This window comes from Python bivittatus, unplaced genomic scaffold, assembly GCF_059951505.1.
Source record: "Python bivittatus isolate LINGU-HERP-01145 unplaced genomic scaffold, Pbiv_v1 ctg000090_np1212, whole genome shotgun sequence".
NCBI lineage: Eukaryota > Metazoa > Chordata > Lepidosauria > Squamata > Pythonidae > Python > Python bivittatus.
This window is the reverse complement of record NW_028277046.1, coordinates 2,116,955-2,138,877: the sequence shown is the minus strand read 5'-3', so window position 1 is coordinate 2,138,877 and position 21,923 is coordinate 2,116,955. Positions and strand designations below refer to the sequence as shown.

Genomic DNA, 21,923 nt, shown 5'->3' with positions numbered 1-21,923 from the left:
TAATTGCAGATATTAGATAACATTAGACTGGCTATTAGGGAACAAATGAGGATGAGGATGATGGAAAACTCTTTGCAAAAGATGATGATGTTCCAGAAAGAATATCTGTGTCAGTGCGTTGAGGCAAAAATGATAGGAACATTTTTGGCTCCTTAAAAATGAATGCCTCAATTCAGTTATACGCTTGTTGAGGTTAGAGTTCACCTCATAGATGCAGCACTAAAGATGTGAAGCCTTTAGTGGAGAAAACCAAACTTGCAAAGTAACACAGGGAAGCCTATGAATTATAATATCTGGGGAACATTTTCTCTTTTAGAATGACTGAAACGTTTATAAGGGCAAATTTGTACTTTCTCAAAATGTGTTGTAGGAAGGAGTAAAGTAATGTGAATCCCAAGACTGGGTGGTATCAAAATTCTCTCTTGCCCAGATGAATTCTTCATTTTAATTGTAAGCCGCCCAGCGTTACCCTCTGGGGGAGATGGACGGCATATCAACTTAATAATAAATGAAAATAATAAAAATAGATTTCTAGACCTGATTTCTAGGTTTTGACAGACACAGCCTGTTCCTGGCTCCCCTCGGTATTGATCAGAAGCAGAAAGGGTCCTCAGAAGACATGGACAAAATATGCTGCACTGCAGTGTTAGAAGACTCCCAATGCTGACCTTGGAATGCCTGTTTCGCTGGCTATAGGATGTTAACTAGCTGGGGGTTAATTTAGTGTCTTTTTCGTAATACATCATCTCCACTCTTTCTCTCCTTTTCGCCCTGCTCTCGACTCAGCTGGAAAAGAAGCAAGCCACCCCACCATTTCAGCCTCAGATCACAGATGATTATGGCTTGGATAACTTTGACACCCAGTTCACCAGTGAACCGGTGCAGCTGACTCCAGATGATGAGTATGTGTCATTGTTAAATACGTGGTTAAGAAATGTAGCATTCAGTCAGAGGTGGGAAAGGACCTTGGAGAGATCTCGTCCGACTTTTTCTCAATGCAGGATTCCCCACTTAAACTGAAGGAATGCCCCCCCCGCAAGACCACCTCTTCCATTGTGAAAGAACTATGCCGGTTGGGACTTCTTTCCTGAAAAATTGCAGGAAATTGGTTATGCTTCCTTGCCATTGAAGCCCCTGGCTTCTCGCTTTGTCTTCAAGAACAGGGTTCCTCAACCTTAGCAACTTTAAGATGGGTGGACTTCAGCTCCCAGAATTCCCCAGCCAGCATGGCTGGCTGGGGAATTCTGGGAGTTGAAGTCCACCCATCTTAAAGTTGCTGAGGTTGAGGAACCCTGTTCTAGAACAATTCTAAATCATTCTGCCCTATCTTCTGCCTGTCTATATAATGCAGAAGAGTGCTCAAACTCAGATCTGAGAGGATTTGTAAAGCAAAAGGAAACTGCTTGGCAGTGTTCTTCTGTTCAGCCATAAGGAATTGTTCCTGAGGTCGACCCACTGCGTCAGATGCAGGCTGTGCTGTCCTAACTGTAAAGATTGGAATAGAGAAGTTCCTATTCCTTGTTTTGGAAACAGTTTTCCTAACGTGCCTCTCTCTGTACTTCCTGGGTTGTGTTTTCCTCCAGTTTCACTGCTTACCCACAAACTGGAAGCGCACAGACACACAAGCACCCTTTATTTCAAGGAGAACAAGTTCTTCTGCACAGGCTTCATCAGTTTTGATCAGGCTTGTCCACTCAGCCGAGTATTCAGTTTGTAGGCCTCCGATAAAACAGTTGCAGACAAGAGTTAATTTTGTGTGTATGTCTTTCTCTCCTTCTGTCTCCAGAGATGTAATAAAAAGAATAGACCAGTCGGAGTTTGAAGGATTTGAATATATTAACCCGTTGATGCTATCAACTGAGGAAACAGTATGAGAAAGAGGCACAGAGAAAAATGTGAATGCACTTGGACATTTAATCCTGAACTACAGTATATGCATGCAAGGCTGGGGGTAACCATAAGGTTCTGAATGGAGACCAATGATAAAACGGCCGCTGAGAAAAATCAAAACACATGATTTGGGTGGGTGGCTTCCTCTCTTTTTTTTAAGTCTGGGGGAACTGGCAGAGCTGGCTTCATGAAGAATGCCGCACTTCGTGCCTGCTTCAACAAGGGGTCAGTAACGGTTGTTGCATCCTGGGGAGAGATTCCAGACGGCTTTGAAAGTAACTCACTTTTAATGGACATTTCCATGCAACAGCCTCCTAGAATGGTGGAACATCCAGAATACAATTGCTAGTGATGTTGAAGCTTTCTTTAGATGCCTTTTTTCACAAGTGGTACCTATCCTAAACGTCTGTGTGTGTGCGTGGGTATGCACGTGTGTGTGTACATACATATCTATGTATGCACACACGGATACACACACTTGGTAAATAAATAGAAAGGAGTTGTGTTTTATTAGCAATGATAACAAATTTGGGTACAGTGTTTAAGTGCCTAAATGGATAAACTACATTAAAATATTCCATATTTGGAACATTTGATGAACCCTGTAAGTTCTGGTTATTTAAAAAAAGGAAAAGTATTTTACACATGGAACCTACAACTAACAGCTGCTATCTAATATTCATAATTGTCTGCATAGAACTTTCAGAATGGACAGGAATCTTAGCAATAACAATTCCAAATTAGAATTTAGCATCTAAAAAATTTGGATTATGCTGAATGTGGGAGAAAAAAAATACTATGAAAATCTCATCCGAAAATTTAAATTTGCACATGGTGGATTTATGAAAATACTTGAGCAGTGCCTACAATGACTTATGTTGTATACTAGATTTTTGAATAATATTTTTATCAATGCAATATTCAAAAGGAACAATAGGAACGTAATAGATCTTAGCCTTAAAAGAATTCTAGGATATCCATCAACATACTACATTTTTTTTCTGATAAAGCACACCTCCTACTTAAAAATGACTGCTTTGAAATGTTTGCCGTGTATCACCGATTAGCTCTCCCAGAGATCGTCTTGATAAATGAAACACTATCAAAGCAGCAACTTCGTGATGGGAAAAGGGACCACAGATATAAATGCTATATGGATATAAAAATGTCCATATTTCCTCTTTGGAGAACTGTGGGGTGTTTCATCAGGCTAATTGCTTGTCAGTTTTTGGAATTTAAAGAAAATTCAGTGCATTTCAGATTGAACTAGTGCATATTGCTAATCTAATACAGTAACCCTTTCCAAATTCGATTGGGTCAGTTGCAGTTTTGGAGAACAACATTCTGCAGCAGGTAGAAAAATGCCACATGTCACGATTTGGTAGACGTCAAATGACTTGCAACCATTTCTACGCTGCTTCTCTCGTCTGGGTTTCTCAGAATATAACCCTGCATTGGCTGCTGCACAGGAAACCTTAGTTGCGTTTGCAGCCGTGAGATGCTAGGATAAGACGGCCAAATCTGAAAGACTGATAAATCTGGCAAAGAACCATTGATTGCAATTTTGTTTTGGACTCTTCCCTTCCCTTGGCCACTAATTAAAGCACATGTATGATAACAAAATGTTAGCACTCCCATGCAGAGTTCTTGAAACTCGCTGTTTTATTTTGAGCAAGGTTCTTAGTTCTATTCTAACCAGCACTTAGTAATTCAGTCAGTTACTTTCCTCAAATGCTTGGGGTTTAAATAACCAAGATACCTAGTTGAGAAGTTCTTTGCTTTTAAGCAATCCCTGAAAATACTTTTGAGTATCCTATTTTTTTTCCCCCTTCTCAGCGACCAATTCAGTATTCCCTGACTTGTCTCTCTCTTCCCCTTGGATTTACAGCCGAGCAGCTGGTTTTGCAGGGCCATGTGACCACCAAATGCCATCTGATTCTGGGGCAAAGGGTTTGCCAAAACCGTGAGAAAGAATACTTTGCTCTGAACTTGTATACTGTCAGAACATCAGAGCAGGACTAGGACGTGGATACACACTTGATCAACAGGCATAAAAAACAAGTCCTTGATTTATTTACAATTTAAGGCATTTACAATGTTGCTGTGTTGCCAAATAAGTTACTGGTTACAAGTTGGTTGCTGCTCGTGTGCAATGTATAATGTTCTGTCCATGACGAAGGGGAAATTTTTTTATATAAAGTTCTTGTTTTATAAATTAAAGAAAAATGAAGGATGTAATTAAATGTGTGGTTTAAAAAAAAATCCTAATATATTGCAAATGGAGCTGGTAATGATATAATTGTCTTAGTATGTAAATGAAATGTAAATGAAAACACTCTAGCTAATTTAATGATTGTAAAACAGTAAATATGTTCTTGTAGTTTTGTATAATTAACTAGTTGAGATCTTTGGCCAGTTTTATTTGTGCAAAAGATGGTATCCTAACCAGTTAAACAGCTAAGATCATTTATATTCTTGCACATCTATTAAAGACTTTAATGAAAATGTTCTGACTGTTTCACTAAGCAAAAATAATGTAATTTACTTTCTTCAGATGGAATTACAATGTTCTACTAATGTGTTCGGTTCCATACATTCCACGTACCAAATGGATTTGTTGCATTTGATCTCTTCAAAAAAGAACTCTGTTATCACAAAAACACAGTTCAAATTTGAACTCTTTGTTACTTTACAAGAACCTGTATCTGCAACTGTGCAAAGGTGGCTAAGTTCAGTCTGCTTGAAGTTCCAGCTGTTGGTGCACTTGTGTTCATTTTGCTATATTTTAAAATTGTTTGACTATCTGAATGAAGTGCACATTAAAGAACATGAGAGCATTTTGCATAAACACAAGAAAATTACGGTACAGTATTTCCAAATGTTTATTTAAAGCTCTTCCTGACAATTCAATACACTTGCCCTATTTCATTTCCAACAAGCTGATCATATGGAACTCCATTCCTCCAGTTACTGAAATACATTAAAAAAAAACCCTCTCTTTCCTTTGCTGGATTTTATGGAATACTCCATGGAAATTTTCTTTTAGATAGGAATTCTTCAGCAGTACTTTAATTACACAGGCCTATATAATCAAATACCAGTCTAGATTTCACTATATATTGTGTTAGAATTATAATGTATCCTTTGAGTCTAGGAAGAATAGCTAAAGAATAATGAAACTTTAAGACCTGCTTCAAGAGTTTTTTGTAGCTTTTTTGCAAATGCCATTACTCATTGCCTGTTTATATTATTCATTTATTCTTGGTTATCAAATCCCATCATCTTTGCTTAGCAAAACAACTATCAAGATCCAGTTTGGAGTATCTATGAATCGGAAACAATTAACGTAATTTGACCTGCAGATAAAACCAGTACGTACCAATACAAAAATCTATTATATGTCTAGGTAACCACTAATTCTCTGCCATGTTCTTCACCTAGTTTAATACCTAAAAGAAAAATCCTTACTGTGATGTCTCATTAAATTTTTAACGGAGCCAAATGGAGTTGCATAATTTCTGAATATGTTGTTGGCTATAAAACCTTGGTTAATTATTTTTTTACCTAGTTTCTAACCATTAATATTACAAAAATTTGAGTGTTTCAATTTATTCCTTTGCAAAGATTATCCAAGAATGTGAGTCAGCTCCTCCTCCTGCTTTTGAAGCTGGCGCTTAATGTCAATCTATTATTTATATAAATTATTTCCAGGTTTTTCTTTTCTATTTATCTGGTTGATGATTCATTCACATTTATATATGGAGGGATAGCTTTGGACTTCACATTTAAATGAGGGGAAAAAACCCAGTCAGTGGGTACATGGACATGTTTTCATGGTCTTGAAAAGCTCCCAATGTTATAAAATAATTCCCAAGACGTTTCAGTATTGGGTGCCTTTGTCAGGGGAAATCACTGATTTTCTATTTACTATGTTGTTTAACACCCTAGCATGAGCAGTGGTCACTCAATTATAGTATTAATTCCTCTTTTATGTCTGCCCCCCTCCCCAAATTTATTGATGATGCACATAGCTCCCATTTCTTTCTTAAAATCAGATTACGCTGAAAGATTAACTTCCGTAACATTGGACGACTTGGACTTGCCACTCCGATCCGCTTGGCCGCTGATGGGAGAAACAGCAGGTGTCTCTTGTGGAGATAACACAGATGAGGCCTTGTTAATTAAAGTAATCTTGTATCATCCAACTGTTGATGGGCTACCTTTCATTTTTTTCTTCTAGCGGTTCTTTCACTCTGCATAGGAGTTCTTTTCCATAACTTTGAAACTCAAACTTTTTGGGATAGTTCAGAACATCTGTTAGTGAAGAATGTCTCGTGGGCTAACACATCTCAAACCCTGCTTCATCTTCCAGCTTAATAGAATGTCTCAGGCTACAGTTTGCATCTTCAGCAGTATATTCCTTGGCTGTTTGAGATTTTTGCTTAGGAAGCAAGGAAATGGGTTTGAGTGCCTCACCTTCATCATTTTCTCCTGCTGAACTGATTTTTTCAGGGGCAGAGTTTTGACGCCTTCCTGAATCTGTGGCGTCATCTCTGCAATAAGCTGGAAATGGAACCCATTCAAATGTCTTCGTTCCACTATTAAATGTTTCGAGTTGTGGTTGTGGATTTGCAGTCTGAGAGCTCTGTAACAGAGAAGAAACAAAGAGGTCAGCGCTTTATAAGAAGGGCTATTATGATACTAGGATTTCAATGTCAGACATGCAAGGCGAAGTAGCAGAAAAAGAGTCATTATGGGGTTGGGCAACCATATATGTATCAATAAATAGAAATCTCATTGAGGACATTGGTAAGTTACTGGCCTCCAAGGCTTCTGGATGATAGGAATGTGCCCTTAGCAAGAATGATGTTAAAGGAGGCAGTTTGGAAGGTAGAGGAAATTCCGTTTCTCAAAGTGAAATTATACAATGTATGTGTATGTATGTAGTATGTATGTATGTATATAAATACTGTGTGTGTGTGTGTGTGTATCAGACATTACTCCCAAAGTTAGGGAAAAAATGAGTTTAAATTTCCTTTTTCTCATTTTAACCTGCCTTGCTTGCAGTGAACATAAAAAACATTCTGATCCTTGGCCAACCTCCACCTATGAAATGGGGTGACATCACCAGTAAAAACTAATATTCTGGAATAGTAGTCACTTTATCTTTGATTACGACTGTTTTGAGGAAAGATTTGGTTTTAACTAGATTGTCTGAAACTTTATTAATGTCCTAGTCCCCCCCCCCCCATTTTTATCTACTTGTTGTAAAGCATTTGATATTTAAACTTTCGACTACAAATAAACTTTAACTAACTGGAAATTTAAACCTGATGATATTCAGCAAAAGGAAGACTTCATTTTATAAAGATTCTCTTTGAGACAGTGTCAGTTGCCTTTTTCTAATACCTTTGGAAGGAATTCTGGGAGGTTGACAAACTTTTCTAAACTCGAGCAATTCAGATGTGGATCCACAGCCCTGAGTAACATAATCCATGAAGTTTCAGCATCACTTAGATCTTGATTTTCAAACCAGGAAGCTTTGGTGGAAAATGTTCTACAGAATAGAAAAGCACAATTTTAACTGTTCCATCTTGTCAGAGCAAAGCCAATATAAAAAGCTTGTAAAAGAGAGTTCTTCATTCCCTTCTTTGTGGAATTCTAATTGTACAACAAGGAGTCTAGCTGTTTAGAAATTCTAGAATCAAACATAACCCAAATATCGAATTACCCTATACACAGTAGAAAGAATCTTCCTTTTGGGTGATCAGGGTACGCAGTAGTCATTCATCTGCTATAGAAAAAGAACTGAATAAAGGGTTGCCTGATGTTGGCTAAGCAGGGCTAGGTCTGGATGGTACTTGGATGGGAGACTACCAATAAGCTCCAGGATTGCAGACTAGGCTGGGATGTTGAAAAAACATCTTGGAAGAAGTCAATCGCAACCCACTCCCATTTTATTGCCAAAAAACCTGCATAGATGTTTCCAAGAATCCACCAAGAGAAAAGCTAGACTGGCTGGAGAGACTTTACATAACTTATTTATGGCATAATCTTGTATTCCACCCAGTTTTTTCTAGGTTACAGATGACTTGCAATCCACAAAATAAACCATAAATTTTAAACACCTGAACAGTGTTCGAGGTTCTCTGTGTAGTGTTTTACCTGGGATCAAAAGTGTCTTTTGGATCAGGAAAGCTCTGGATTTCAAATGGATGCGTCTCCTTCCCCTCTACTCAGCACGGGCCAAAGCCCCCGGGGTTCCACCGCTAGCTATTGCTGATCCAAACTTACAAGGGCTTTGCCTGATGCAAACGTCAGTGCCAGTCTGAAGATCTCAAATGGCACTCTAAACTCTGCAAAGCAGGGACTGGCAACTGGATGCCCCTCCCAGGATGGCTCTTTTGCAGGGTTGTACTACAGGGTGTGTATTGTGGGAGCAGTGGAGGGAGGGAGGAAGGAGAGACAGATACAGGCAGGGAGGGAGGGAGGAAGGAAAAGTGAAAGGGAGGGAAGGAAGGAAGGAAAGAGACAGGAAGGAACGAAGGAGAAAGGCAGAAGAGGAAGGAAAGAGGGAAGGAAGGAAGGAAGGAAGGAAGGAAAAGGGGGAGGGAGGGAGGAAGAAAGGCAGAAGAAGGGAGGGAGGAAGGAAGGAGAAAGAAAGGAGGGAAGGAAACGAACTAGGGAAGGAGAAAGGAATGCAGTGAAAGAGAAAAAAATGGAGAGAGAATCAGTGTAAAAGAGAAAGAAAAACAGTTGGAGAGAGAGAGAGAAAGGAAAAGAGAAATAGGAAGTGTGTGAGAGAAAGGAAAATAGAGGCAGAGAGAGAGAGAAAGAGAAAGGAATGGCGGGGGAGAAAGGAGGGAAGAACTAGCGAGAGGAAGAGGAGGGACGAGGCCGAGGCCCTCTCCAGTGCCCGGGCGAGAGGCGGGCTGGCGTAACCAGACGAGCCGCGAGGCCCGCGCGCCCCCCGCGCCGCCCCTCCCGCGCCCGCCGAGACGCCGCCTCACCCCGCGCCGCCCACGCGGTCTCCCCGCCGCCGCTTGAGGCTCAGCTTCCCGCCGCCCGCCTGCGGCCCGGCCATCCTCCGCCGGGCCGCGCCTCCTCTCCGCTACGGTGGCGGGAAGGGGCCGGGGAGGATGGGGCTGGAGTCCCCCGCCCCCGGGCGGGCCTCGGACTGCTGACGGCGCTGAGCACGGGGGGGGGGGGGTGCCCTGGGCGGGAATTTACCTCAGCTTCATCTTCGTATTTATTGTTCTATGTGGTGTTATAGTATATATTGTATTACAGTACAAAATATTATATATATGATGTGATTATTATTATATTATTACAGGGTATGGTAGGATGTGATATAGAGTACCATATGTTGTCATAAATTTATTAGACTTTTACCCTGCTGTAGTCTTACAGGTTCTGGGTACAGGTACAATAAAACCAAAAGAGCTTAGAAATCATTTTAACTTTGATTTTATTTTAAATTTTATGGTAACATGGGTTTATCTTGCATTTTGTTTCCTCTCTGGGTTTTTTTTCATCCCACCACTTTCCAACAGGTTCTCGGTGGCTTATAGGTACAATAAAAAATACAGAAATGAAAGTACAAAAACATGCAGAAAGCCAAACTAAATTCTATTCCATTCATTTATTAGATTGGTAACCTTCACAATTAGCCACGTAAAGGTACAATAAAAATAAAAATACACAAAGGACTAAAACCCACAAAATATCATATTATATATAATATCTATGATATTCAATATTATACTAGATACGAAATACAACGTGGTATGATAAACAGACCTGTGTAAAACGTGCATAGCATTGGCTGGTCAACATTTGGTTTGACAGCAGCAGCCCTAACAGCCTCCTTGTTAATAGTTAATAATAATATTATCTATCAGTACATTTAAAATAAATAGGTAATCATCAGGCCTGTCGTTATGATCCAGGCAGCCTACCTGGAGAGGCTGAAAGGAAATAAGTACAGCCTTTTGCTTTTGCATTAAAGATTAGTCTACTTGTGCTTAAGAAGTTGCTCTTAATCATATTTATATTTATTTATTCCATGTACATACTACCAAATCTACTCCACCTTAAAATAATGATTGCAGATCAATAATATGAAAGTAACATATTTAATATATTGATATGACATTATGTGTTTATTAATTTATTTATAGATCATATTTATATAGCTGCCCATTTCACAGATTTGTGACTTTGGGCAGCGTACAATAAAAAAGACAATTGTAAAAACTAACAATTAAAAATTCAACAATTAAAACACAATGGAAGTTACTAATAATGGAGTAGCAGAGAAAATTATTGTTATGGCTAATCGTTAATTTACCACTGCTTTGAGACCCCCAAGCTTATTATTATTATTACTATTAGTAGTAGTAGTAGTAGTAATAGTAGCAGCAGCAGCAGCATTGGCTGTACAGTCAGCCAGATGTTTAGACTGGATTTCGCATTTTTATCCACCTATCGAGCCTTCCCAAGGATCTGGGATAGGCAGATGTTGTTTGATGGTGTTAAAGATTATTATTATCATTATTCTATGTTTAACACAGCAGAAGCAACAAAAAGTATTTTTTACTTTGGTTGTCTTGCAGACAGCATGCAAATTTATAGCATAATTTATTTCTAAGTGAATAATTGTAGGATTTTGGTGCTAAGGTATATTTTCTCCTGATTCTTACCTGTGGTTTGTTCAATCAACCCAGTTTTTCCCAACAGATTCACTGAAACAGAACTAAACCTGGCAGCTTGATTTGCCTGACATGCTAGGCTAAAATCTGATCAGCTTTTATGGTTCAGTCTATCCTTGAACACAGCCAGTATCTGACAGTCTTTCAAGGATGGCTGCTTAGAAACAAGCAGTATGCCTATCTGACTGGTCTGCCTTCTGTGTGCAAATTCATATTGCTTAAAGGAAGATTTGGCCTTGGTGCAACTGGAGAAGGAAATCAGTCGCCCCTTAATTTTTATCTTAATTGTTCACATGACATGTGATGCCTAAATGAGCCAACCAAATTTAGTCAAGTTGTGAGAATCCAGCCTGAGTGATAGCTGGGATTTGATGCTGGGCAAACCCAGAATATTGACTTGATTGACCAAATTGTGGTTCAGGGAGCCATGAGTAACTGTTTGAGCACAGTTCAAACATTGAATTTATTTATAGGGTACGTCAAGAGGAAGGCCGATCCTAATTTTACTACAAAACTGCTTAGAAAACCGATGGAATCAATGTATTTTTTAAAAAATTCAGTACCTGTATTGCTAATAAGGCAGATATTTGTTATTTTCAATGACTTGGCTATTCCTTCATTAGTCATGGTTTATTGAATTGGCTTGGTTTGCACAACATAGCTATACAAAACACGGGAATGGAGTCATACAATGTGCTAAGCAAAGATAAAACCAACCAGGTTACATAATGGAACAGATTGCCTCAGGAGGTGTTGGATTCTCAGAAGTGTTTGAATAGGTTGGCTGGTCGTTTATGAGGGATGATGTAGTGATGGACACCTAGACTGCCCAGAAGGTTGGGCTAGATGATCTTCAAGGCCTTTCCTTAGACTGTATGATTCTACACTAAAGCTATGCTAAAGCATGTTCTGTGAATTAGTACAGTACAACCATGTAGCTTTTCAGATACACTATATTGATTCCCCTCCTTATCTGAACATCTTGTTAAATGACCTCTTTTATGTTTTAGGGGATCTTTGGATTCTGGAAACTGGAAGACAGTTTGAGGCCTTGTTTCTCATTGACATGGGCAGACAACATGCCTGCACGTTGATTACTAGTACTGATGGTCTCATATATTCTGTGAGGTTAGTTCATATCTTGCTTTGTTTAAATACATACAACTTGTTCAAATAATCTTACAATCTAGATGGATAGTAATATTGCCAGAGGAAAAAGAATATTTTAAGAACATTAGTAAGAATAAGAAATAAAACCTCTGCACACAATATGTTTTAAGAATATTCAATTTTTTAAGCATTTCAATTCACACATGATGTGGTAAATTAACAGGATACTGAAGCAGTTGCTTTTATGAATGAAAAAAACCCTGCCTCTTGCCATTTTTTAAATCATAGCTCTTATCGGGCCACTGGGAATACTATTCTAAAGATTATTAGGTTTTTAAGTTTGATTTTTGCAGCTGAAAAACACTTTCTTGTGTAAGGCTAGAGAAAAAGAGAAAAGTCTAGACATGGCAAGAAGAAAAAGAAAGCATAGAAGGAAAACTTGACATCAGAAAATAATTGTTTCATTGCCTTAAAGTTACAGCTGTGAAAACAAAAGCAAGTGTTTCACTTCTAGCTCCCACCATGTTTTCACAGTAGATCCCCTTTAAATTGGGATGTTACTCCTTACCACTTGGGGGCACCAAAAATACATTTTAAACTTTTTTATTTTGTGTTTTTAACTGGGAGTCAAACATCTGGAGGCTTTTCCATGTGTATAATCATACATGATCATGATTAGGAACAGTTATGTTTGCCTGAACTGTAAATAGTTCTTTAGAATATTTTGTGATAGTGTTGCACAAAATTGAATCATTGCAGTATGTGTTTATGGAACCATATGCAACATGTGGGCAAATAAATCCCCTTAGAAAGCTTGCAAAAATGAAGTCTTTTTTTTACCTTTCTATTGTTACAATGTACATTTACAGTAATAATGAGCACATCACTTTTATGTCTATAATACATTGCATAATTTGTGTATCTCTGATGTTGAAGGGTGGAGGAAACTATACTGGAAAAATACTTCTGTTTGAAGATTGTAAAACTCAAAGATGAGTGATATATTCCAGCCTGTATAAACAATCATTTTTCTTTCTTGTCAAGGTGGAAGAAAAAGCAATTTTATATCTACAGACGGCACAAAAATGAAGAAAACATAAATGGAAGTTCTAATAATAGGAGGTAAGGTAAGGTAGTATATTTTCTGTAATAAAAGAAACTGTTAAAGTGTTTAATAGGAAACATGTCCAGGTGAAAAATAATGAGTTGACTAATTTATCAAAAGGTATACGTAGCTCATTGCAAAGGTTGGGGGTTGAATTTTATTTTTTAAATACACATGCCAAAGTAGTCCTTTTTTTCCTGGAAGTGTTTCAGAGCACAAGGGCTCAGTTTTATGATGACAGAAGACAACGTGCGATGTCTCTCTCATGTTTTGCTTGACTTATATGACATCACAGATGGAGCCAGGCAGTTTTTTTTCTTGGAAACAGCATGAAAGTGGTTTAACCTAGTCTTTTTCTGGGGAGTTTTGAGACACCCAGTCTAGCTTACAATCCTGGTAAGATTGTAAGAAAGATTGGCCAGGTGCCCCCATCTAATGAGGCCATAATTTGGTTTGGCCTTCCCATGTTGAATGAATCCAGCCAATTTATGGCTTATTCAATAAACCATGGAAAGAATCATAGCTAAGATCAGTGGTGCTCAATTCTCTTGATTTGTTTGAGCCTATTTTGTTGTTAGCAAGAAAGAAAATAAATTGACATTTCCTAGAACATGTTTAATTTTTGTTATTAATTTGTTAGATTTATGTCCCATCTTTCCTCCAGAAGCTCAGCATGGCATATATCACATTTCCTCCTTCAATTCTTCCTTAGAATGACAACCCTGTGAGGTAGACTGGGCTGCAAGAAAGCAATTGGCCCAAAGTTACTCATTGGCCTTCCAGGCAGAGGGTGGATTTGAACCTGGTTCTCCCCAGTTGTAGTCCAACATTTAACCATTACACAGCACTGTTATCTAATATTCACATTTAAGTCAAGTATCTGCAACCTGCAAGTTACTACTATGCAAGTAGTAAGAAGAAAAGGACCCCTGCCTTAAGCTGAGCAAGTTGGGGAAGGCTAAAATAGAGCTTACTCTAGAGAAAGAGTGCAAAGAATTGCCTAATTCACATTTAGCATATAGGCCTGTTGTACTCTTGCCTTTATTGCTGAGAAGGACACTGACTGGGCTTCAGAGTAGTGTTATATAATTCTATTTATCAGAATAAGCTCTTGGCAGGATAGAGGTTATTTCAGTTGAAGACAGATGCCTTCAACACTGTTGCTGGCGTTATACTGAAGCTGAAAGAAAACCCCAAACCTGGAGATAAACATTAAGGAGAGTTCACACAGTGATTTCAACACTGACCTGAAGTCTGAAGCAGTGGGATTTTATTTTATAACTACAATACTGGTAGTCAAGTTAAATATGATAATCTTGCAATGAATCAGGGAAGCTGAGCAGGTGAACAAAAGCATTATAGGGGACTACCTGAAGAAAGAACCTTTTTTCTAAATGCCAGCCTGCTTCTATTTTTTGATAGCTTTACACATCAAAAGCAGCATCCATTATGTGCAGCTTGTGCTCCATCAAAATAAAGATCACACACACACTTAAAAATTAAAGTTGCTGATTAAAATTGCCATATGTTGCTTTAAAAACACATGTCTACATAGCTGATATCCACAGAGCCCCATACAGTGGGACAAAAAAGTATTTAGTCAGCCACCAATTGTGCAAGTTCTCCCACTTAAAAAGATGAGAGAGGCCTGTAATTTTCATCATAGGTATACCTCAACTATGAAAGACAAAATGGTGGAAAAAATCCAGAAAATCACATTGTCTGATTTTTAAAGAATTTATTTGCAAATCATGGTGGAAAATAAGTATTTGGTCACCTACAAACAAGCAAGATGTCTGGCTCTCACAGACCTGTAACTACTTCTTTAAGAGGCTCCTCTGTCCTCCACTTGTTACCTGTAGTAATGGCACCTGTTTGACTTTGTTATCAGTATAAAAGACACCTGTCCACAACCTCAAACAGTCACACTCCAAACTCCACTATGGCCAAGATCAAAGAGCTGTTGAAGGACACCAGAAACAAAATTGTAGACCTGCACCAGGCTGGGAAGACTGAATCTGCAATAGGCAAGCAGCTTGGTGTGAAGAAATCAACTGTGGGAGCAATAATTAGAAAATGGAAGACATACAAGACCACTGATAATCTCCCTCGATCTGGGGCTCCACGCAAGATCTCACCCTGTGGGGTCAAAATGATCACAAGAACAGTGAGCAAAAATCCCAGAACCACACGGGGGGACCTAGTGAATGACCTGCAGAGAGCCGGGACCAAAGTAACAAAGGCTACCATCAGTAACACACTATGCCGCCAGGGACTCAAATCCTGCAGTGCCAGATGTGTCCCCCTGCTTAAGCCAGTACATGTCCGGGCCCATCTGAAGTTTGCTAGAGAGCATTTGGATGATCCAGAAGAGGATTGGGAGAATGTCATATGGTCAGATGAAACCAAAGTAGAACGTTTTGGTCTAAGCTCAACTCGTTGTGTTTGGAGGAGAGAGAATGCTGAGTTGCATCCAAAGAACACCATACCTACTGTGAAGCATGGGGGTGGAAACATCATGCTTTGGGGCTGTTTTTCTGCAAAGGGACCAGGACGACTGATCCGTGTAAAGGAAAGAATGAATGGGGCCATGTATCGTGAGATTTTGAGTGAACACCTCCTTCCATCAGCAAGGGCATTGAAGATGAAACGTGGCTGGGTCTTTCAGCATGACAATGATCCCAAACACACCGCCCGGGCAACGAAGGAGTGGCTTCGTAAGAAGCATTTCAAGGTCCTGGAGTGGCCTAGCCAGTCTCCAGATCTCAACCCCATGGAAAACCTTTGGAGGGAGTTGAAAGTCCGTGTTGCCCAGCGACAGCCCCAAAACATCACTGCTCTAGAGGAGATCTGCATGGAGGAATGGGCCAAAATACCAGCAACAGTGTGTGAAAACCTTGTGAAGACTTACAGAAAACGTTTGACCTCTGTCATTGCCAACAAAGGATATATAACAAAGTATTGAGATGAACTTTTGATATTGACCAAATACTTATTTTCCACCATGATTTGCAAATAAATTCTTTAAAAATCAGACAATGTGATTTTCTGGATTTTTTCCCCCATTTTGTCTCTCATAGTTGAGGTATACCTATGATGAAAATTACAGGCCTCTCTCATCTTTTTAAGTGGGAGAACTTGCACAATTGGTGGCTGACTAAATACTTTTTTGCCCCACTGTACCTGTTGTTCTGAGATGATTGAAATCTGAAAAAGCAGACTGTTTTCTTTCTGTCCACTAAGCTTGTCTTTAACAATGGCAGTTGGGACCTTCAGTTGTAACTAGAATATTAAAACAAAAATAGACAAAGCTTCTAAATAATATGAATAAATCTCTAAAGCTTGTGCCACCTGGGCCTTATAACTGAGATCCTAATTTTATACGAAGGGTTAGATTCAGTTTTCTCTATGTGTGCAAAAGAGATATGGAAATCATTGTTCTTTTACAATAGTATAAACACTGCAAGCAGCTTTTTAACTTCTAGACACTAATTTTCAGGGTGTCCTTTGGATTCATGACCCAAATTTGTTTTATCCATCAGGGAAATCAATGGTTGCTTTTCTGTGCTTGCTTACTTAGGAGTAAGGTCCTTTAGCCTCAGTAGGATTTATTTCTGAGTAAATTTATTTATTCATTTATTTATTAAATTGATATGCCACCCATCTCCTCCAGAGATGCAAAAATATGCAAAAGATTGAACTGCAAATAAGGTTTTACTATTTCTCAAGGGATTGGCTAATGTAATTTGAGGATGCTAACTTACCTAATGCATAGATAGCTTTATCTATTGGGGAGGAGGATATTAATAGTGCAAATAGTCCCCAATTAGTTTGCATTGGATTGCTTCCTAAAAATCAGCGTAAGCTAGTTTAGAGGTCTTGGTTTTTAAAAGCATAGGGATGAAATCATGAAATGTTATACAGATTTTGTTCCTTTGAAGTCAAATGTGCTGATAGTGGAGCTTGCGAAATTAAAATAACAAACCTTGTTAACTTTGATTCAGCTATGTTTGTGTAGATTGTTTCTCTGCCAGTTGTTTCCATGAATGGCACTTGGAATTATTTTTGTTTTACATGAACACAGGTACATATGTTCTGTTAACAGATGAAATACAACATGGTGTGCAAAAGTCAAGAATCTGTCAGGGTTTTTTAGCCCATCACCAGCAGTGCAAAGTGAACAAATTCCAAGTTGCTGTTAGCAGTCTTGCCTTACTAACAGTACCTAGAAACTTAGCAACATTCCCAGTGGTCATAAAAATTGGAATCATCCAGACAGATAAGCAAAAGCTGAATCCAGATTAGAGTTGTAACAGCTGAAGAGGAATTGAAATGAAATGAAAATGTTCTGAGTAACCATGCTTGGCATGGGTGGCTGAGTCATAGATGGTCTCAAGAGCCACAAATATCTGAACCTCCAGCTGAAGTTCTCTGGCTGCATATAAACCAATTGTGGGATGCTCCAGTCAAACCATCTGTTTTCACATTCCTTTGCTGACTGTAAACGGAACTTAGTTCTTGTGAGTGTTCCCGAAGGCCATACATTTACCATTGTTTTGCATATCTTCTCTCTCTTCTTCAGACTTTTAAACCCTGATTTTGTTCTTTCTCAAGGTGGGGAATTGCGTGATTTGTCATGCCTTCTCCAAGTATCGCCTGGCTAGTAAAGGGTATCAGTGGGTGATAGCAAACAAAACGCAGTCTGGGAAACGTGCCTTGGCACCACAACAGTGTTCCTAACAGCAAGCATACACTTAGCTACATGCGGCTTTTACCTTCCATCTGTTAGAATAGCCATCTAATGCATTTTGCATGTGTTAGCAGTAAGTATCAGTCTCATAAATCATCTTGGGCTTGTCTGATTTGGACTGAAAAATTCCAGAGACAGTCGCCTGTATATCTATCTCCCTCTGACATTACTACATGGGCCTTTTCCTTCTTTCTCCCAAGCTTGTTGGAATGCAAGTTTCTATGAGGGTTTTATAAGCTGGCTTTCAAAGAACAATGTTTTCTCAATGGCACATAAAATAAAACCTTTTTTAAACAATCCTCAATCTTAGAAAGAATGATTAAACTATGAGAAAAATAAAAAGCACAGATTGTATTATTTCAAGTCAGCCCATTCCATCAGGCTGTTTTCCCCAAAATAGTGAGAGTAAAATCACTAACCTGGCACCCTCTTAATTAAAATCTGTCTGAAATGAAAAGCTCACCTAGCTCGTTTCTGGCAGGTAAGTTAGCATTAGATTTGGAAGAAAGTGGGGGGAAAGTGCCCAGGTTTTTGAGTGTTTGTACTTGATAAGACATACCTTGATATAATTTTCTGTAGAAATAATAAATACATGCATTGCTGACAATAATTAACCACTCACAGGCTAAAAATGATTCAATTTTTCCCCTCCTCCTTGTTTCCTTTATGCTTTTAAGCTGCTAGAACCATTCATCCAGTTTAAAATCCCAGAAGTAATTTATGTTGCAAAACAACTGAACACTTTTGAGATCTTGGAGTACATTCTTCTTTATCTCCCAGTTGTCAGGATTGAAGCCATGTTGGGTGGGAATGAAGGCCAAACACATTGACTACTTATATTTTGCAACAAATACTACTTTTTGTTATTTTGTGTGCTGAATACAAACAACGCCGCATTTAAGTTCAACAATTTTACCTGGTTGAGAATGCAGGGACGTGACTAATGGTAATTAACTCTGTGGACTATAATAGGGTAATTCTGCATAAGCTTCACAAGCAGTTCACAATAGAGTTACTGATCTTTTTATGCCCTTAATGATTTGTGATCAGGTTATTTAAATCTCTGTCTACATCCATATGAAGTTTCTGGAATGTTAAGCTGGCTGTTCCCCTTTCGTAATCAGTTTAGTAACTTCTTGATGTTTTTGCACATCATACCCTGATTTACTCTGTTTGTTCTGTTTTCTGGCTCTGCACATTCTGGACTATAATCCACATAGTCTGGGGCAACACTGTAAGCTAAAATCTAGTTAGCTATTTTGTGATTCAGTTTGTCAGGTGAACCCAGAGTGTGGCTTTATACTGATTCTAAATATGAATCATCATGGTTCTCTTATCTACCAGCCCCACAGCATGTCTGAGCTTTTGGAATCTTCAAGATAACGAAGACACGTTTCCCATCTTCACATCTCTTGAATTCGATATGGGGCAAAATTGCTTAGCTTTTAGTTTGAATAAGATCTTTGCACCTGCTCAGAACATCGCCCTTATACAGCTAGGAAATGAACTTGTTTGATTTTACAGCTGTGTACAAATGGACGTATAAATGCTAAATGATTGTTTATTGCTACATGCAACAACTTCACCTCTCATAGTTAATGCACAATTCTTAAGACCTATAGCATATTCCCAAACCTATTAAAAGGCACCTTTGTCCAGTCTGTGCATGGGGAAATAGGATCATTTCGTTAACAAAGAGCACAGCTGAGGGAAATAGGAAAGAATTTCTCTCCTTCAATTAAAAAATAGCATCCTTAACATGAACTTGAATAGAAAAAGGTAAATAGCAAATGTTTCATTCCACTAGCTCAGTGGAATCTGTCTCTTATTTTTAGAAAAGGTATCAGTCTGCAAAGTTGCAGTCAGTAAAATTGATCAAGAACAGAAACAAAGATCATACCTACTTTGTTATTTTTGCCTAGAAGTTTCCATCTATGCTTTCAGATCCAAAAAAACAGCATATAAACAGCTGAACAAAGGACTAACAATCAATCAAATCTTTATTATGATCATAGACCAGCATAAGGAGGGCAGGGTACAGTCAATTAAAAAGCATAGAAGATACATCAGACTCTTAAAAAATATGAAAAGCTAGAAGATATACAAATGTATGTATTAAAACAGAAAGTATATACAAAAAACGAGAGTCTAAAAGGAGGGGTAGAAGCATTAGATGGGTGTAGGGGTGTAGGCATAAAGGTTAATGCGTGGAAGACTATCAAATTACAGAGCACTCTAGTATGGCAAACTAGATGCTCATTAAGTCTAGTTTATGGCACAGGTCGTCATCTGATGAATTTTAAGCACTGCTGCATGGAACCTGGCAACATTGTATGTTGTAGCAGGGTTAGTATCTGAAAGTAGCCGGGAGGTGTACAGTTGTCCTGTGCACCCTGGGTATTTTTGCAGTAATGGTGAGATAAGGCTAGTACGAATGTCTCTGTAATACAGGCGATGGAGAAGCACATGCTCTGTGGTTTCTGGGTGTCTAGAGTCACAGGGGCATTGTCACTCTGGGTAAGGAAACTTCTTGTATCAGCCTTCAAGGATATCTGAGGGGGGGACACGACCTTGTGCCAGAGTAAAGGCCCTGGAGTGTTTAGGTACTTCAAGTTTAGTTAAGTATGGGGAGGCAGAGAGCCTGTTGGATTCACTGGCAATAAAGGTTGGGGTCCTGGCTAGATCCAGTTGATGCTCTGTGTCTGCTACACACTGTTTAATGAGCGCTTTGGCCTAACAACACACAAGCTGCATTCTCATATAACATTAAACCGTGGTTGAGTCAGTGAATTGCAATTTATTATGCTAAACTATGATTAATTGACATCAGAGCCACTTAACTGGTCATGGCTGAAAACTGATATGAATCTTATTTTTCAGAAAATATACCATTAGCATTTGAATAAATATACATCTACATTCCAGTCTGCTAGAAGAAATATTCACTATCCTGTTTTTTGAATACCAAGCATTTTAACCATGCCAGCCCTCCAAAGTAGACTAAACTTGGAAACCAAAGACGCGCAAGCTAATACTACTTTTATTATAAGGTTATACAGTAGTAACAGAATCTTGCAAGTCGGAATGCACTTCCCCCTCTCTCCCTTTAGAACTAGGGAGGGTCATGTCTGAGATGCTTTCTCAAATTACATTTCTTCCCCAGACTCAGATTTCTTTTATCTGACTTTTGTCTTGGTTGTGGCTCTTCCTCCTGTCCCTCAAGGTTATTCCTTCTTCCCATTACAAACCGATATTTGAACAATGACTGGTGTTCTTTTCCCCAAGGTTTTTAATGATCAAATGATATTTCTGTACCTGAAATATTATGTTCTCCACTTTTAATTAACTGGATGTCTTGGCTCAGAAGCTAAGCAGGGCCAGGCCTGGTTAGTACTTAGATGGGGGATTTCAGGGATCCCTGGACTGTAGATTACATTAGCAAGGGGAAAAAAATATTAAGGGGATGCAATGGCAAAGCACTTCCATAATGTTGGCAAGAAAATTATACAGTCCGTGAAGGCTGACTTGAAAGAAACTTCATCTTTTTATATGGAAACTGAACAATAACAAAAAATAACTGATTTTCACCATATGACTTCTAAGTGAAGCACACAGAGTCTGATTGTCACTCATCAGTGGGAAACTGATTTGAAGAGACAGTAACATGCTTGCCATATGACCTACCTTGGGAATGATTTGAAATCTGATCTAATCCCACCACAGAGGGGGAATGCAATTCTCAGCCAGTGCTGTAAATGTATTTTAAGTAAATGTCCTTTACTCTACAGTCTCACAAACAACTGGGAATATATTGCTGCTTTAAGAAGGGAGAATGAGACAAGAACCTTATGCAGCAGGAAATAAATCTTATTTACATCCATAAGAAGAGCAATAAATCCATTAGGACCAACCCAAATGAATTTTCAAGGAAGTCCAGTAACAGTGCCATGTGAAGAGAGTGTTTTTTTCCCATCACTTTATCTGAAAAAAAAAAAAGACAAAAATTAGATGGGTGTGAGAACAGGAAACTGCAAAACCTAGCTTCCTGTATGAAAATGTGACTTAAGGAAGTGGCAGAGTGAATCTAAATTGGCACTTGTCCATCTTTATACTGCTTTGAAGTGATATGTCACCATAAGTTGAGATCTAAGTTTAACATTCCCTGTCATACGCAACAGCCAATGAAAAATAAAATTGATACTCTTAAAGTAGTTGCAAAAGTGCAATTCTTACCAAATCTTTTTTCTATGAGCACTGACCCAATTTAAGGTTCCCTTTTGGAAGCAAAGGATAACAAAACCAGGAACATGTTTGCTTCATTAACTTTGGAAATAAGACCCACTCCACGAAAAAC

At 38.7% G+C, this 21,923-nt stretch overlaps 1 protein-coding gene and 1 long non-coding RNA gene across 5 annotated transcripts in view; both read left to right on the top strand.

The window, feature by feature from the left end:
• PRKCZ (protein kinase C zeta) overlaps positions 1 to 4,395 on the top strand; it is a 63,102-nt gene extending 58,707 nt beyond the window's left edge. For all 4 annotated transcript variants that reach the window (XM_088136709.1, XM_025177757.2, XM_007422561.4 and 1 more), the window contains 2 exons: positions 787 to 902; positions 1,787 to 4,395. In XM_088136709.1, coding sequence (XP_087992835.1) covers positions 787 to 902; positions 1,787 to 1,874 — 204 coding nt within the window. In that variant the 3' untranslated portion in view covers positions 1,875 to 4,395. The remainder of the gene's footprint in view (positions 1 to 786; positions 903 to 1,786) is intronic.
• Positions 4,396 to 8,893: 4,498 nt separating this feature from the next.
• On the top strand, positions 8,894 to 14,997 carry LOC112543415 (uncharacterized). Its single transcript, XR_015795472.1, has 3 exons — positions 8,894 to 11,732; positions 12,759 to 12,836; positions 14,711 to 14,997. It is a non-coding gene; the product is annotated as an uncharacterized LOC112543415 (long non-coding RNA).
• Positions 14,998 to 21,923: the final 6,926 nt, after the last annotated feature.